Below are 17,747 nucleotides of genomic sequence, written 5' to 3' on the forward strand. Positions count from 1 at the left end.
AAGATGAAAACAAATAATCTTGAAGCGATCCTCATCAAGGAGACAACTCGTAAAAAGTACAAAATCACCTCAACTCAAAAAGTTTTTTCAATTCCGAACTTCAAACTCCCATTCTGAACAATTTCCGTAATTTTCTATAGTACCTTTTTTGCTGGCCGCGGCTCAATTATTCTGATTTTGTTCTAGAATGTAGCATGTGAGAATACCATTTTAATACATTATGCCATAATATCATCAAAGGCAAACATTTGGAGTTGAAACGAGGGATTCTAAGTAAAAAAACATAGTTTATCATTGTTGATGAAGATGATAAACGAAGGTGCTCATAATTTATGTCAAAATCACCGGCATTGCAAGAAGCAAGTGTTGAAAAAGTCTATACACTGATGGCGTTGTGTCTGAGTAGAAAACAATCTTCATCTTTCGCGTTGAGTCGGTGTGGAATCGCAACTTACAGGAAGAACTGGTATCTGCGCATGGAGTAGATAAGAACACATGCATAAAACACTGGTGTAGATGCCTGATGCAAACATGACAAAACTATTCGCAACACCACCCTTCATCAGCCAAAACATTCTCATCATGTGAGTGATTTATCATCCTAGAAAGGTATTTAAAAGAACTGAAATAAATATCCTATGAATCACTGACATCAGGATCAGAACATAAAATAAACTAGAGATATGTTTAGGGTAGTTTTCAGAAGCAGGTTTGCACTTGGGTTTTAAAAATCAACAATATTAAAATTACACTCAGCAGTGCTTTCCAAGACACTTACCAGTTCATACTGGTCCACAAACTTACAGTATCCAAGGCCACTTACCTCATCCACATGCACCTAAATTGATCATAAATCAATGGACCAATAATTATTGATTAGCAGATACACATATAACAAATTACAACAGAAGAGGCTGTACTCACCGGACAGGCGTCAGCAACATAGCCAAACCAATCACCACCAGGAAGACAATCTAGTTGTCCTCGTCCGACGAGCACGCATGGGCACAGCTGACAGACACCAAACTCCACATTTCCCGGACGATGGACAGGACATCGGCTTGCAAGGTCGCCTTGGCCATCCTGTCATTGAGGCCGCCCGCCAATGACTGCTCGGGTAGAGACTGCAGCATCCGCTGGAATTCTGCCTTGAGAGATGAGACAGAGCGGCGTGCATCTCCAGACGACTTCTCCCTTTCTTCAACGGTCACAAAGTGCATTGCTGCCGTCGCACGAGCTGTCGTGGATTTGCCGTCTGCAAAGGTGCAGCACATCTTCCGCCGGCGCCGTTTCCCCTCAGCGGTGAGTTCCATAGCAGCACTGTCCATTACAAACTCAGTAAACATGGACTCCAGTGGACCCTGGAAGGCCAAGCAGTCATCAGGGCACAAGAACTGGCGCACACGGGATCGCCAGACCACGAGATCCTTGGTGTAAGCTGGCCGTGGCTTGGGGGCTGATTTGGGGTCAGTCAACCCCAATGTACAAAACACCTTGCCACGCAGCTTCACTAACTGGTTGTAGTTGCGGACTACACGGCGCCACATGTTGGAGTCCCTCTCCCCCGAGATCCAGGCCTTAATGTTGGCATTTAGCTCTTCCACAATAGCGTCCAGGGCTTGGTGGGAGTCGCCTCTGCCCGATCGTGACAAGAACATTATGCTTGTCAAGTTCACATCTCAGATCTTCAGGCATGGCAAGTCGCTGCTGCTCCTCAAACATGTCGATGAGTTGGTAGGTGGTGTGGTTACGTGCATACAGCAGCGGGCTGATGGTCCTGCGTGCTGCCAGGAACAAAGGGACATCGCAGTGGCGTGCACCACGGCGGAGCATAAACAGGGTGAAGCAGTATGTCGTCACCAGTTCCAAGAGCCAAGAGAACACCTTGTTCTTCTCGAACTTCTTGGCCCACTCAAAGAAACCTTCTGCAGTGGGGGCACAATCACTTACACACGACACAACATAGGGGCGTAGCAGCTCATCCATGCATCCATCTGTGAAGCGACTAAGTTCATCATAAGTGCGGTGGTGGTCCTTGGCCTTGTGGGCCCAGTCCAGCTGACGCGGCGAAGTGTAGCCTTGACTGAAACAAAACTCTTTGTACACAAAAGGCCAAAGAGTCTTGACAATGGCCTGGATTAAGTTCATCTCCCAGTGAAGGCCTCCACTTTGCGACACAACCCAGTCGAACTCACCTGCAGGGATGCTACCCGGCACATTCAAATCCCCACTCGCTACCCTGCCCTGTACATGAGTGCTTACACGGCTGCGCAATGATGCTAGGCTGCCAGACACATTCAAAGAGTGCTGCCTACAGTAGCCCACCAACGACTCGCATGCTCATGCTACCTACATCTAAAATGCCCGCGGCATGGTACGCTGCTTTCCTGGCCTCGTCTCTACTTTGTGCAATGACAGTACGCATCAGTGAATACGGAAGGCCATCACAGACAATGGTAAGCCACTCTCTACAGCCCTGCTCACCAACACATTGCTTCACACCTGCACTTGTCCCAATTTCCCTCAGGAGAACACGCACTGCCTCATGTGAATTGGGGTTCACAAAGACAGGCTCGAGCAATCCTACATTTGCCGGAGGGACAGGAGGAGAATCTAACTGCACTGAGCATGTTGCCCTAACCCGCCCTACACTAACCCCGCCACTGTCTGCTACATTGCGATACACAAAGTGCGATCCTGCACCCACTGCCGGGGAAGACGGAAGACAGAGAACTTCAGTGGACACTCGAGAAAGACCGGCTGCTTCTGCGATAGCAGCCCTGATGTTTGTGACAGCACACTCCGAATTGCTACATTTTACATTTATTTTCTTGTGCTGCTGTTGACACCCAGGGCAAACTAAGAAAGATCTGCTAGCTTCCTCCTCCTGTCGGAATCTTACTCCTGGGTCACAACCATTGTTGTGCTCTATTGCCAGACCAGCTATTCTGTTTCCAACATAGCTGGCCAAATAGCTGTGCATTGGCGATGCTGGAGAGGTCGGAGCAGGGCAACGGAGTGCTTCTAAAAGCTGTTCCTCACTCGGAAAGGACCAGTACCGCATGTGATAGTTTTCTACGGATTGCAGGTCCTGTGCCGGTTGCAACGCGTAAACCACATTCGTCAAAATCTCGTAAGTTGACCGATTCGCACCCCGTGATAAATACGAGCGCATTTGCCGCTGCTCATTGTCAAACCCCACTGTAACAAAGCCCCTTGGCACTTTAACAGGCTCACCTCCTAGATTGCCAAGCCAATCTTTCAGCAGGGCATAGCTACTCCCTGGACCCAAGTGGCCAATCATGTCCACATCAGTTTTACTTTGGGTGATGGCGTACACGACCGAGTGCCTGAAACACCATGTGGAATTGGAAGCAATAGTTCAGGTTCCTAGCAGCGTAAACCGATTCGATAGCTTCCTGTTAGCGCATGCAACGTTTTGCTGCCCCTGCGGATAACTGCACTGAAAGTGGCGCTGTCATGCCACACACAAAAGCCTCTACTACGGGATTATAGGAGCGGGAAGTGATGCGCCCAGCGATGACTCCACTTTCCTACTCTCCTTTGAGTGGCTAATGGCGTCTAGAGTTTCCGCAAACAGAAACTTATTCTCTATCTTACATATCTCATTAACTACCTTTACCCTACCCTGCTCTGTCGCAAGAAGCTCATCTAAAAATTCCCTTGACGTCAGCAACACGTTCTCTTCCCGCAACTCCTCAACCTCCCTCTGCAACTTCTCCACTAAATCCCTTAGTTCCTCACAGTCCCCACACCCTACAGGTTTGTGTTCTGGGAGTGGGCTAGGTGGGGCAGGTACCTCACTTGGAGATGGAACCTTGAGCGAGTCTGCGGACGTCTTTGGTGGTGCATACAGCTCGTGCTGGACGACTTCCGGCTTTCAGTCAGCCACAGCTCTGCACCCTCTGCAGATCGAGGAAACAGGACGTCCAGCAATACTGGAGAGGACGTCCAGAACAGCCCTCCTCGTTGTCGTGTCCTTGGCGGACGAGGAAGGGCTTTCCCAATCCGAATGGAAAGGGTTAGGACAAGAGTAGTGTCCACGAGTAACACTAACTCTACGCGTAGAGCGCCGCGTCTGGATACCGCTCTTCTTCATTGCCTCCGCTCAATAAACCACGACAAGTGATAAATTCGTTCCAAGTAATCTATTTTCTTCACTTTTTGAAAAATCGGCACATGAAAGTGATTTTTTTCACTGGATATCTCAAGGAGTCCTATTACTCTCATCTCCGCATGCACAGAATCTCCGCAACTCAGCTGGTTTTTCCGCATTGGACATGCAAGGCAAAGAAATTTGCTTATTATTTAGATGCACGGTGCTTACAAATCCATGATCACTTTGTGCAGGAAAAAATATGACGCTTGCAGACGCGTACACACCGTACGTTATTTCCAAGGAAACCTCCGATGCCCTAACTAGGCGATTTCCCAGACCTGGTCACTACACCCTTCTCCAAATCAAAAGCTCCCGCCAGTGAAAATACATTAGTCTTCATTGTAGACATGTGCCGACGGGTGAGAGTTTCCTGCTATCTTGCACATTGTATTAAGATCAACGCTGTACACCATGTACTGTTACATTATACATGTGCATGAAATCCATTTGAAACCGCAAACGTAATGGTTTCATAATCATTAAATTCTAGCAGTCGGATAACCGGCTATCCGGTTTAACCGTTTAAACCCTACTTTTAATTATATAGTCCTGTCCTAAAGAGCATTTCTGGAGGTATTTTGGACTCTATGTTCATGGACTCTTGCTGTGTAATTTCCCTTACGGTCAGGAAAGAGTGCAGGCAGTCCAAATGTAACATGTTGCACATGTTCCGTTTGGCGTAGTAGTATTTCCACTCTTAATTATAGCTATGAATGTGACTCTACTTCATGACATGTATGCATACATCATTCGTACACACTCACAGGCACACACGCATGCGTATCCTTTCGTTGGCTTGCTCTGTTATGATGCTGGTTTTTCCTTTCGGTTCTTGAGAATGTTTTGGACTTGAGAGTTGCAGTTTTTGATCTCAACGTCTTGTCATGGTTGGAACTGGTGCCTGACTGGGGGCTGGGGAGTTTATGCTCCTGTGAATGTAATTGTAACCTCAGGCCAAGGTTACACAAACATGCAATGTTCGATGATACAGCAGCTTGGTTTGTTCATTGTCCTATAGATGGCGGTATGAAGGCAAAGCTTCTCGAGGATGGCTGTCCTTTCTCCAATTTTATCCACGAAGCTCTAAATGCAGGTTTCAAGGACAGCATTCTTCACTGGGTGCTGGTTGTGATGGGAGAGGTCATGGAGGCGCGTGAGTACATGCATCAGGGTAATGCCGGTGTTTGACTGACTGTGCTTGCAATTCAAGCTCTGATGCCTCTGTAGTAGGTCCCACTGCACTCAGTGAGGAAGCAGATGTTTGTTATAACCTGGCACGTATAGGTAATTCATTAGTCTCGTGACCTTCACCGCAAGGGCGGCGCAACTGGTATGGTGGGCCAGGCCATGGCCTCACCAGCTGTTTGGTCGTCAACGCCGGCGTGTTTACTGCTGAGGAGGTCATGTGTCCCTGCCGCCTTCTCATACACCAACTGTGCGCAATACCATGACAACTGTGCGCAATACCATGATACGACCGGACCAATCAAGAACTGCTTCCGCCGGTCCTGCACTGCTGAGATCAGTGTGATCAAAACAGCTGTGTGAAGGTGCAGATTGCTTGATGATAAACGAGGGGTCTAAAGCCTCCTTTGAACACATGTGATAACTACTTGATATGGCAGTGTTGCGGAAGGAGGTTTCACTGGTTGCATGCGGATGTGGATCATTCCCTTAGGTTGTCGTCTGCCACACCCGCCCGTATCCAACCGGCCAGTCAAAAATCGACAACTGTCCGTCGATGACTTTAACAAGCTGTAACTCACATATTTTTGATCGAATCTGCACCATTTTGGTCTCGAAAGAAGCTGGCAAGACCCACCATTCATTTGTGAAAAACCGGAGCGTCTTAGCATCTTCAAAGAAAAGTTATAAGTCTCTGAATGAGATCTGTTTTCACACCGCAAACGAAACAAGTTTCCAAATGGTGCAACTTTGGCAATGATTATATTGCCTTCCTAAAACTTTGCCTGGAGCCGGGCTTCCCTGAGTGTATATTCAAAATGTGTTAGCATGAAGTTAGTACAAAACTTTAAAGACTACAACTAGTCCAGATGTCGATGAGCCGTACTTCTCTTCAAAAAATGGAATTGGAGATTGATTTTTGTTCCTCTTACAAATGAAGGCTAGAAACTGTTTCTAGAGAACTCCTCATGGCTCAAGCTTTCCAAAAAGCCCAAGTTTGCCAATATCACCCAAGAGCAAATCTGTTCCCTCCTACAAATTGGAAATGGCTGTGAATGATGTTCCTGTTGTAATGGAAATCGACACGGGCAGTGGCATTTCAATCATTTCTGTCCATGATTTTGAGTCACTTGGGGTGTCTCGTACAAATTTAACCAAACCGAGTGTACGCATGACCGGATTTTCTGGGGCAGAAATCAAATGTATTGGTGAAGGGAAGTTCAATGTCAGCATTGATGGTGTGGAGAAACCAACACTACTCCGTGTGGTGGATAATGGTGGTCCGTCATTGTTGGGCAGGGATATGTTGTCCCAATTTACTCTACCGTGGAAACAGGTTGTCAATGTCAATCATGTTCAAATGGATGGTAGGAGGAGAGCTCTCATTGAGGAGCTGTTCGATACGACTCAGGTTGGCAAGCTGTCGGCTCAAATCACCCTGAGAGTGGATGATTCTGATCCAATTTTCCACAAGGCGCGTCCCGTACCGTTCTCTATCACGGAGAAGTACGAGGAGGCTTTGGAGAAATTGGAAGCAGAGGGAGTTATTCGCAAAGTTGAGCACTCCAAATGGGCATCGCCTACTGTGCCAGTACTGAAATCGGATGGTAGTATCCGAATTTGTGCTGATTACTCTCGCTCAATCAATGCCAAGTCTGATTTGGAGCACTACCCGCTACCTACTATTGAGGAAATGTTAGCAAAATTGTCGGGGGGAGATAAATTCACCAAATTGGATCTCTCCCAAGCCTATCACCAACTGGAGCTTGATCCAGCTTCTCGGCCGTACACGACAATCTCTACTCACAAGGGGTTGTATGAATACGTGAGATTGCCGTTTGGCATTCACTCGGCAGTGGCAATTTTCCAACGCACAATGGAATCCATATTGGCAGATCTGCCTGGGTGCATCGTCTATGTGGATGGCATCCTGATTACTGGGAAAAATGAGGATGAACACCACAACAACCTGATGAGGGTACTACGTCGCCTACAGGAGGTCGGGATGAAGCTTAATCCCAGTAAGTTTCATTTCATGATGGATGAGATTTCCTACCTGGGTCACACGATTTCTAGTGCTGGTGTGGCTCCCACAACGGATAAGATTGAGGCAATGCGGGTGCGGGGGACAGTCTCACTGTACATTTATATCTCTCTTATCCGGACTTCAAAGTTATGGGCACCCTCTGGGCGACTTTTAGTACAACTATTCCTTATCTTTTGCAAAATTTTGTGGAATTAGTGACATCATATGCCAGATCCCTGGCTCTTACTCATTGAAATGATGTGATCATTGAAACGTACAAGTATGTGTATCCATTTGAAAGTTATGGGCAGCACCGGGTCCCGGACCGCCCGAGTAAGCAAGAGATGAGTGTATGAGCATACACTCTCGCCGCATGAACTGACACTCTGACTGTATGAGTACATGCACTGTACTGATCAAGCAATTTCGTCCTATATTGCTCGACAGGACCTAGGAAGTTTGCAGAGCAGAAGCACACCATGCAGCGTCTGTTGGACTTGATGTGGACTACCGGATCCTCCAAGTGTACCGCTGTGGGACGTGCAGCAGCTGAGATTGTGGGCCAGATCTTCTCTGCAGGTCAGAGTTGTTATTTGTTAACAAGTGCAGTGCGTTTGTAGTCCCAGAATAAACTTGTGATGGTCAGAGTCCACCTCGAGAAGTAAGCAATCTTACCGGTCATGCACCAAGCTTACGATTTTTCTGTATGACCTGCCTAAAGAGAACTCCCTGTGAAATCCAGGGAACACGCCGCACGAAAGAAAGAAATTGACTGAACACACGTCCACAACTCCATGTCCTTGTCACTTTGATCAAACAAGCATTTCCTCAATGACACTAGAGTCACAACGCCAGCCGGTTGCATGCGCTGAAGAGGAGAGTAGCCCCTAGTTTTGCTTCATGACTTCATGACTTTATATGACGGCTTAGCACTGTGAAGCGCCTTACTCTAATGACGTGGCAAACATAGCATGGTAGCGGACTCCTCAGGGTTGTGAAAATCACCCAATTTTAGAACAATGTTGTCTTCTTCCGCTCTTACAGATCCTGTACCTGATAATCTGCTGGACACTGTAACCATTGAGAAGTTCTTGGATATCCTGACGTGCTGCACCGAAATTGATGTAGTCCACTGGACATGTGTGCTGCTGATGAATCTATCCCTCTCGTCGTGTGAGTACACGCACATCTCTTGTATCATGGAATCCAGTTAGATGTCTGGGTTCACATAGAAGAAAGAGGCATTGGCAATTCCAGCCTCTCTAGCATGTCTGGGCTCGTCACAAGACCGTAACATATCCCCAGTGTCCCCTTGGTAACCGTAGGGTGCCCATGATCTCTACATTGTCCCCTTGGTAACCGTAGGGTGCCCACGGTCTATACAGTGTCCCCTTGGTAACCGTAGGGTGCCCATGATATCCACAGTGTTCTGTGCGCCGCTGTTGCGCAGCACGTAGTACGTAGTACGTAGTGTCCTATCCTGTATCATGTTATCCTTTCACCCATTCACGGCATAGTCCTTCCCCTGCCTGTCGCCATGTATAGACGGTACGTGACCTCTCACTACCCCCGTGCTACGCACGATACCATGCTCTGCTGGGCAAGGCCTCCCTGACTCTTCACTATATCTACACTCATCTGTCTGTAAAATAAACCACTTCCTTATGTCAGTACATGACACAACATGGTGTCAGAAGTTAGTCAACCAGGTCTACACTTCGAGTAGAAATGGCCAAGTTCGCGCCGCCTGCAGACTTTGATTTCTCCATTCCAGATGCCTGGCCGGCTTGGAAACGCCGGTTTGCGAGATATCGCCTCGCCTCAGAGCTCAACGGGAAAGAAGAGAAAGTGCAAATCTCTACGTTGCTCTACTCGCTGGGCCCAGAGGCCGAAACTGTCTTCGATCAACTGGTATTCGACACCGTTGGAGACGAGGACAAGTATGACAAGGTCATGACGAAGCTGGACGCTTACTTTACGCCAGCACTGAACGTGTTTCACCAGAGGACCATTTTCGAACAGTGCGTCCAGCTTCCAGGAGAGTCCGTGGAAGAATTTGTTCGGAAACTTCACGCAGCAGCGAAGTTCTGTGACTTTGGTGACCAGAAGGACAACAGAATTCGAGATCGCCTCGTGGCTCACATTCTGGATCGTCAAGTCGCCAAGGAGCTGCAGCTGATTGAGCCCGCAAAACTCACCCTCACGGACGCAGTTCTCAGGGCCAGACAGGCCGAGAAAATTTCCGGAGACGTTGCAGCGCAAGCCGCCAGGCCGCAGGTCAATGCTGCATCCCGCTTTGGAGGAAAGCAGCAAGATGCAAGGAGTCGCCACCAGCGCAGCGGCGTTCCATCGAAGCCTGCACCAACGCCGTCCACGCAGAGGAAGAGCGGCACTGCAGCTTCAACATGTCCGTGGTGTGGCCACGCTGGTTCGCACAAGAGTAACCGTTCTGGGTGTCCTGCGTTTGGTCGCAAGTGTAATTCATGCGGCAAGCAGGGCCACTTCGCCGCCGTCTGTCTTTCCACTCCAGCAACCACGCGTGGTGCCAGAGCTGTCGAAGATGAATTGCTCGCGTCCCCGTCGCCATTCATGGGTGGTGTTGCAGAGCTGTCATCCAACGCCAGTCCTTCCCAGTCCACCGACGCCTGGTCAGTAAGTCTGCCTGTTTGCTCGACAAATTTGATATTCAAGATCGACACAGGTGCAGATGTATCATGTATCACGCACTCCACGTATCAGAATCTCGTACAACGCCCTGTACTCACACCATCCACTACCAAACTCCTTGGTCCATCTGGTGCACCTCTATCCATCAAGGGTCAGTTCACTGCAGACACCATGCACAAGAGTGAACTGTTCTCTATGGAGATCGTAGTTATCGATGGTCCTGGATCTACCAACCTGTTGAGTCGCAGAGACTGCCTCCGACTTCGCCTGATCCAGCGTTTAGATGCAGCAGAATCGTGTACCAGCAAGCCAGCACAGCCCATCGGTTGTATGGTTGGGCCCCCAGCTGATATCAAGCTCGTGGACGACGCCACGCCGTACCACTGTGGTGTTGCCCGCCGTGTGCCTCTGCCTCTACAGGACAAGGTCACAGAAGAGCTCGCACGTATGGAGGAAATGGGCATCATCGTCCGGGAAACGGGTCCCTCTGACTGGTGCTCTCCTATGGTGCCGGTTCGTAAACCAAATGGTCGCGTACGGATCTGCGTAGACCTAAAGAAGCTGAACGGCAACGTGAAGCGCGAGCACTTCCCTCTTCCGACAGTTGAGGACACACTGGCTAGGCTCGCCGGATCTACTGTCTTTTCCACGCTGGATGCCAACAGCGGCTTCTGGCAAGTGCCTCTCACGGAGTCTGCATCCAAGCTGACCACGTTCATCACGCCTGTGGGTCGGTTCAGATTCCTCCGGATGCCATTCGGTATAACCTCTGCACCGGAAATCTTCCAGCGACGCCTGCAGGACTTCCTCTCCCACGTCAAAGGTTCCGAGGTATTCATGGACGACGTTCTGGTCCACGCCGCTAACGAAGCTGAACACGACCACCGGCTGGACACAACGCGCCAGGTCCTTGCCGACGCAGGCATCACTCTGAACCCCGACAAATGCCACCTCAAGCAGTCGTCAGTCAAGTACCTGGGACACATCGTCAGCGGGTCCGGTGTGAAACCCGACCCCAGCAAAGTCTCCGCCATTGACGACCTCAAGGAGCCTACGAATGTTCCTGAGCTTCGCCGTGCCTTAGGTCTCTTCACCTACGTCGCCAGATTCATCCCGGAATTGGCTACGATCTCAGCGCCCCTCCGTCAGCTCCTGCACACCGACACTGATTGGTTCTGGGATTCCCCGCAGCAGGACGCGTTCCGTCGGCTGAAAGAGCTCGTCGTTTCAGCCCCGTGCTTAGTGCACTATGACCCCAAGCGTCCCATCATGGTCAGTGCCGATGCCAGCAGCTATGGCATTGGTGGTGTTCTGCTCCAGAAGCACGATGGCGACTGGCGCCCAGTAGCCTACGCCTCCCGTTCCCTGACCAAGACGGAACAAGGCTACGCGCAGATCGAAAAGGAATGCCTCGCAGCGGTGTGGACGTGCGAGAGGTTAGACCAGTACCTCTTCGGCGCTCCCAGGTTCATCGTGCAGACGGACCACAAGCCGCTAGTGCCACTGATCAACACCAGAGACCTGGACAAGGTCCCCATCCGATGCCAACGAATGCTGCTCCGCTTCCTCCGGTACGAAGTCCAAGCCATACACGTTCCCGGCAAGGATCTGGTGGTGGCTGACACGCTTTCACGAGCGCCAGCATCGGCATCAGTTGACAACGTTCTGCAAGACGACATCGGCATGGTTTTATCAACCACTGCCGAAGATCTCACGAGTCCATCCGTTCTCGCCGACCTAGCCAAGGCTACGTCTGAAGATCCCGTGTTATCCAGTGTGATGCGCTACGTCATCCATGGCTGGCCTGCTACCGTCCCTGACGACATCAAGCCGTTCCATCGTGAGCGAGGCCAGTTGTCTCACATGCAAGGTGTATTGTGCCACGGCTTTCGCCTGGTTGTTCCGTCCGTGCTACAGCCTGAGATCCTCCAGAAGCTGCACGATGGTCACCAAGGTGTCACGAAGAGTAAAGCCCGTGCCCGCTTCTCGTCGTGGTGGCCAGGTATCTCTGCCGACATCGAGGCGTACGTCGCCAAGTGCACTACCTGTATCAAGCAGCGTCATCAGTCTCCAGAGCCTCTTCAGACAACTCCGTTCCCCGAGCGTCCGTGGCAGCGTATCGCATCGGATCTCTGTGATGTCGACGGCCGCCAGTACCTGATTACCGTCGACTATTTCTCCCGTTACATTGATGTCGCTTGTCTCTCATCGACTACGTCACGGGCCGTCATTACTCATCTGAAGAGCATATTTGCTGCCCACGGCTATCCGGACATCTTCGTCAGCGATAACGGGCCACAGTTCGCTTCCGACGCCTTTGCACAGTTTATGTCGTCGTGCAACATCACGCATCGGACCAGCAGCCCGAAGCATCCTCAAAGCAACGGCGAAGCAGAACGCGCCGTGCAGACTGCCAAACGACTCATCCGTGCGCCAGGTGATCTACAGCAGTCCCTCCTAGCGTATCGCTCCACACCCCTGGCCAACGGCTATTCGCCCGCCGAACTATTGTACGGCCGCAGGCTCCGCACCAATCTTCCGTGCCCACCTGATCTCCTGCAACCCTCCTGTTGTGTATCCACGTACACCCTACATGCAGTCTCACACGCAGCTCACCAGAGTCAACCAGCCGGCATGGATACATGTAGAGTAAGACCATGATTCAGAGCATGCGCAATGAGTATATACAAATGCATACAGAGTACATAATATATTACATCAGAGTGCATATATAACAATATCCCCCTCGCAAAAAGAGGTAACACCGAAAACAAAACATTTTCATGACAAGGAACAATAGCATAGAACAGACAATGTAATAATGTACCATCGTCTGACGTGCCAATTATCAAAGTTCAATGTTCTATGTGTGGTATGTACTATACAGAGCATTATACTGATATATACAAATGCAACAAGAGAACCACGTACATGCATTCACGATCATCTCAATCAATCCATGCAAATAATATAATAATTACATATCCTATATGTATAAAATGTCTCATCCGTTATACCGAGCTGGTCTTACGACTGACCGACCAGATCGAGTCACCTGCCGGTCAACAGGTACAGCATCAGCTGGGGCTGTAGAAGCTAACGACTGTTGACCCTGCTCATCCTGCGACTGTTGCATGGGCTGCTCTTTCTGCTGTGAAGTCGTCGGCTGTTGAGCCTTCTGAGGCGGCAACTGCTGTGGCACCTGCTGCTGCTGCGGCTGAGGCTGTTGCTGTTGTGGTGACAGTTGTTGTTGCTGCTGCTGCTGCGGCTGGAGTTGTTGCTGCTGCGGCTGGAGTTGTTGCTGCTGTGGTGCAGAACGTGTCTGTTCTGCTAACTGAGAAAGTGGTATTGAACGTGGCCGGAGTTGGTTACGGTGTCGTTTCCAGACCACATCATTTACCTGGACAGAGTAATTCATAGCACTGCAGATAGAGAGAACAACACCAGGGACCCAGGTTGTACCATGGTTTTGAAAACGTAACGCAAACACAGCATCACCCGGTTTGTATTCTGGTAGCAAATGCTGGTTTTGATTGAAAGATTGTGCCTCCGCATTCCGTGTTGTTTTCAAAGCATCATAACGTAGTCGTGGTTGGCGATTAAATAGCATTTCTGCCGGTGATTTACCATTCGCCGTAGGAGTTGACCGAAATGTCATTAGAAATCGTTGTAGTCGTGTATCTAGGTCGTCACCTTCTGTTCCCATTGCTTTCATTTTAGCTTTAAAATGACCGACATATCGCTCAGCGAGACCGTTTGTCTCCGGATGGCCGGGAGCTGAACGAGTGTGTGCGATTCCATTTTTCTGGAGAAACGAGGTAAATTCAGCACTAGTGAACTGGGTCCCATTATCACTAACGATGTGAGTGGGTAGACCGAATGTGGCAAACAAACGTCTCAAAGCTTTGATAGTACCCGTTGATGTGGCATGTGTCATCGGGACAATTTCCAGATATTTCGTATACGCATCGACAATCACCAGAAACATTTTGCCCATGAATGGACCCGCAAAGTCTATGTGCAGACGACGCCATGGACCCGACGGCCATGACCAGGTAGCATAGGATTTACTAGGTTTGCGTGCCTGTTCTTGACACGTAGCGCACATTTTGGTGGTATCTTCAATTTCGTCATCCATCTTTGGCCACCAGAAATATCGACGTGCCATACGTTTCATTCGTACAGCGCCTGTGTGTTCCGAGTGCAATTCACTCAAGAGCATCGCGCGCAAAGCCATGGGGATTACCACTCGTTCATTCCAGAGTAATACATCATTTACAATAGATAGTTCCCAGCGCTTTACAAAGTACGGCTGTAACTCCACCTCTTTCACATGCTCTGGCCAACCATTCAAAGTGTAGTGACGAACACGCTCTAGAACTGGATCATCTCCAGTGGCATTCAATACAACTTGAGCATCAATGAGCTCGTCCTCAATGAAAAGTACACGTGTTTCACCTAGTTCCGGGGTAGAAGGATTTCCAGAAATTGGTTTTCTAGACATGAAATCTGCCAGAACATTTGCCTTTCCCGCAATGTGTTGGATGGTGTAGTCATACGCTGAAAGTAATAACTTCCATTTCTTTAATCTGGAAGAAACCAGGAACGGAACACCTTCCTGCATGCCGAACAATTTCACCAGAGGTTTGTGATCAGTTTCAAGGACAAATTTCTTTCCCAGGAGATATTGGCGAAATTTGGTTGCACCAAACACAAGAGCGAGTGACTCCCGTTCAATATTTGAATAGTTTCTCTCCGCTTTATTCAACAGACGAGACGCATACGAAATGGGTTGGTAATCACCATTTTCGTTTTTCTGTAAAAGAACCGCACCAAGACCCGTTCCTGATGCGTCGCATTGCAAGACATGCTCCAGACCCGCCGAATAGTGCGCCAAAACCTCCGTGGAACATAAAGCATTCTTTATCGTAAGGAACGCTGTCTGTTCAGAATCTGACCATCTCCAAACAGTATCTTTCTTTAGCAGAGCGTAAAGTGGCGCCATAATCCGAGCAAAATTGGGTATGAATTTGCGAACATAATTCGCAGACCCAATAAACGATTGAAGCTCACTAACGGACGTAGGAGCATTGGCATTAACCATAGCATCGATTCTTCCTGGCGAAGGCGCCATACCACTCGCACTCAAAGTATGACCAAGGTACGAGACTTGCGGTAGCATGAACTCGGTTTTCGTGGCTTTCAAACGCATTCCCGCATCTTGTAGCCGCTGCAAAACCATTTCCAGATTTCTTTTGTGCTCTGCATCATTTCGACCTGTGACTAGAATATCATCTACATACACAATGCAGCCATCGATACCCGCCAGGAGAGTCTCCATAGTACGCTGAAATATGGAGACTGCTGAATGAATGCCAAACGGTAGACGTACATATTCAAACAGACCACGGTGGGTATTGATTGTAGTATACCCCCTCGACTTAGGATCAAGCTCTAGCTGGTGGTACGCCTGAGATAAATCAAGCTTCGTAAACTTCTGCCCACCATTCAACTTGGCACGAATTTCGTCTATGGTAGGTAACGGATATTTTTCTAAATCCGAATTAGCATTGATGGTGCGCGAGTAATCAGCACAGATACGTACATTTCCGTCTGGTTTTTGAACCGGAACCGTAGGTGAAGCCCATTTCGAAAATTCAACTTTGCGTATTACACCTTCCTCCTCCAGTTTAGAGAGGCCTTGCTCGTATTTCTCCCGGATTGCAAATGGTACTGAACGAGCCTTCATGTACACAGGTTTTGAATCATTTACACGCAAAGTGACCTGAGTTGAATTTAATTTGCCGACAGTTGACGTGTCAAACAAACTCTCAAATTTCTGAAGCATTTCCTCCTGCAGCTTTGCGCGTATAAGAGCATTATCAATTTCAGACTTCACCGAGAATATTTCCCTCCATTCTAGTTTGAAAAGTGAGAGAAGATCTCTGCCCAACAGAGATGGACCATTTGTATCGACAATGCGCAAGAGAACAGTGTGCTTTTGCCCATTTATTGACACTGGAAATTTCCCTTCACCTAAACAGGGGATGATGGAACCGGAAAACCCAATGAGCTGGACTGATTGAGTTACAAGAGACGACACTGGTGCACCCAATTTCTCGTAATCAGATTTGGTGATGATGGATACAGCACTACCTGTATCGATTTCCATGCAAATTGGTGAACAAACATCATTGATTTCCGCCATTACAGTATACGGAGGGTGTTTTCCACTACCCGATCGAATCTTGTAGATAGGCATATCATCAACATCACAATCAGAAACGATCTCACCTCGATCATCAGGTTCGTCATCCACGTGGTGAATTTCACCTCGTTTCTGCTTGGTGATGCAGGCTCTTTCGAGATGTCCTCGTTTCTTGCAGTATCGACAAGTAGTAGATCGATGAGGACACTTGTCAGCCATATGCAAATCAGATGTACAACGATAACAAACCTTGCCCTTCGTCGACTTTGACCCTTTCTGGTCCTGCGAGTGATTTGGCTTTCTAGATGCACTTGCTGACTTGGATTTACTGGTAGTGGTAGCTCTCATCTTGTTGACTGACTCGGACGGCGTAGATGTTGATCTAGTACTAGTAGTAGTACCTGGAGTAAGCTGCTCAGCAAACATGATGGCGCGCTCCTCCCGTAAAGCGATATCCAGCACATCCTGAAACTTCTTCGTCTTGCTGTCAGGACTAGTCAGAATCGTCCGCTTGATCTCCTGACTGTAGACTCCTGCCATAAATTGATCTTTTAGGGATCTGTCTAAATGCGACCCAAAGTCGCAGGCTACTGCCGCACGTTTCAAACGATTTGCGTAATCTACCAGCTTTTCCGCTGGTCTCTGGTTGCAATCGCGAAATTGAAAAGAAGAAGTCATCGTGGAACGCTCCACTCTGTAATATCCATTCAGTAGGTCACAAATCTGCTCGAAGGTCTTGTCCGATATTGACTCCGGCAGACAGAGGTTCCGCAAAGTGGAGTAGACGTCTTTCGACAGTGAAGAGATTAGATGTGCAATCATCTTCTTACGTACGCGTTCTTTCTCCGATGAGTTTGCACTGGCTGAAACAACACCGATGTCATTTGCGAGAAAATAAAACTCAAGCCGTTCCCGGTACTCCGCAAAGTCCCCGCCAGAAAACTGCTCCAGGGTGGCCTTCCCTGAAGAGGCCATGGTTTACCAAATTCTCGCAAGCACTCAACTAAACAAATTATCTCAAAACAAAATTTTCATCTTCGTCGCCATTTGTTGTGTATCCACGTACACCCTACATGCAGTCTCACACGCAGCTCACCAGAGTCAACCAGCCGGCATGGATACATGTAGAGTAAGACCTTGATTCAGAGCATGCGCAATGAGTATATACAAATGCATACAGAGTACATAATATATTACATCAGAGTGCATATATAACACCTCCTGGCCAGACATCACCGCTCTCCGGGCCAAGGAGCAGGAGGCTAAGCATCGGCAAGAAGATCACTTCGATCAACGCTTCGCAGCAAAGTCGCTCTCCCCTCTGCCACTGGGAGCGAAAGTGTGGGTCGACGACAAGCGCGAGGGTACAGTGGTTGAGCAACTCACCGATCGCTCCTACAACATCGCCACCTCATCCGGTCTTCTGCGCCGAAACCGCCGTGCAGTGAAGTTGCTCCAGCCAGTGACTCCTCCCGGACCGG

General features: G+C 48.9%; 1 protein-coding gene across 5 annotated transcripts in view; it reads left to right on the top strand.

Annotated features, from left to right (window-relative positions):
* Positions 1–17,747, top strand: part of LOC135805487 (uncharacterized) — a 135,684-nt gene that overhangs the window by 46,049 nt on the left and 71,888 nt on the right. For 4 of the 5 annotated variants that reach the window (XR_010551146.1, XM_065319522.1, XM_065319524.1 and 1 more), the window contains exons 12-14: positions 5,199–5,333; positions 7,839–7,970; positions 8,436–8,564. Coding sequence is in view for 4 of the 5 variants with exons in the window: in XM_065319522.1 (XP_065175594.1) it covers positions 5,199–5,333; positions 7,839–7,970; positions 8,436–8,564 (396 nt within the window). In the remaining variant the exon portion in view is untranslated. The other variant, XM_065319525.1, reaches the window with a different exon arrangement.

The sequence above is a fragment of the Sycon ciliatum genome, chromosome 1 (genome assembly GCF_964019385.1).
Source record: "Sycon ciliatum chromosome 1, ocSycCili1.1, whole genome shotgun sequence".
Taxonomy (NCBI): Eukaryota; Metazoa; Porifera; class Calcarea; order Leucosolenida; family Sycettidae; genus Sycon; species Sycon ciliatum.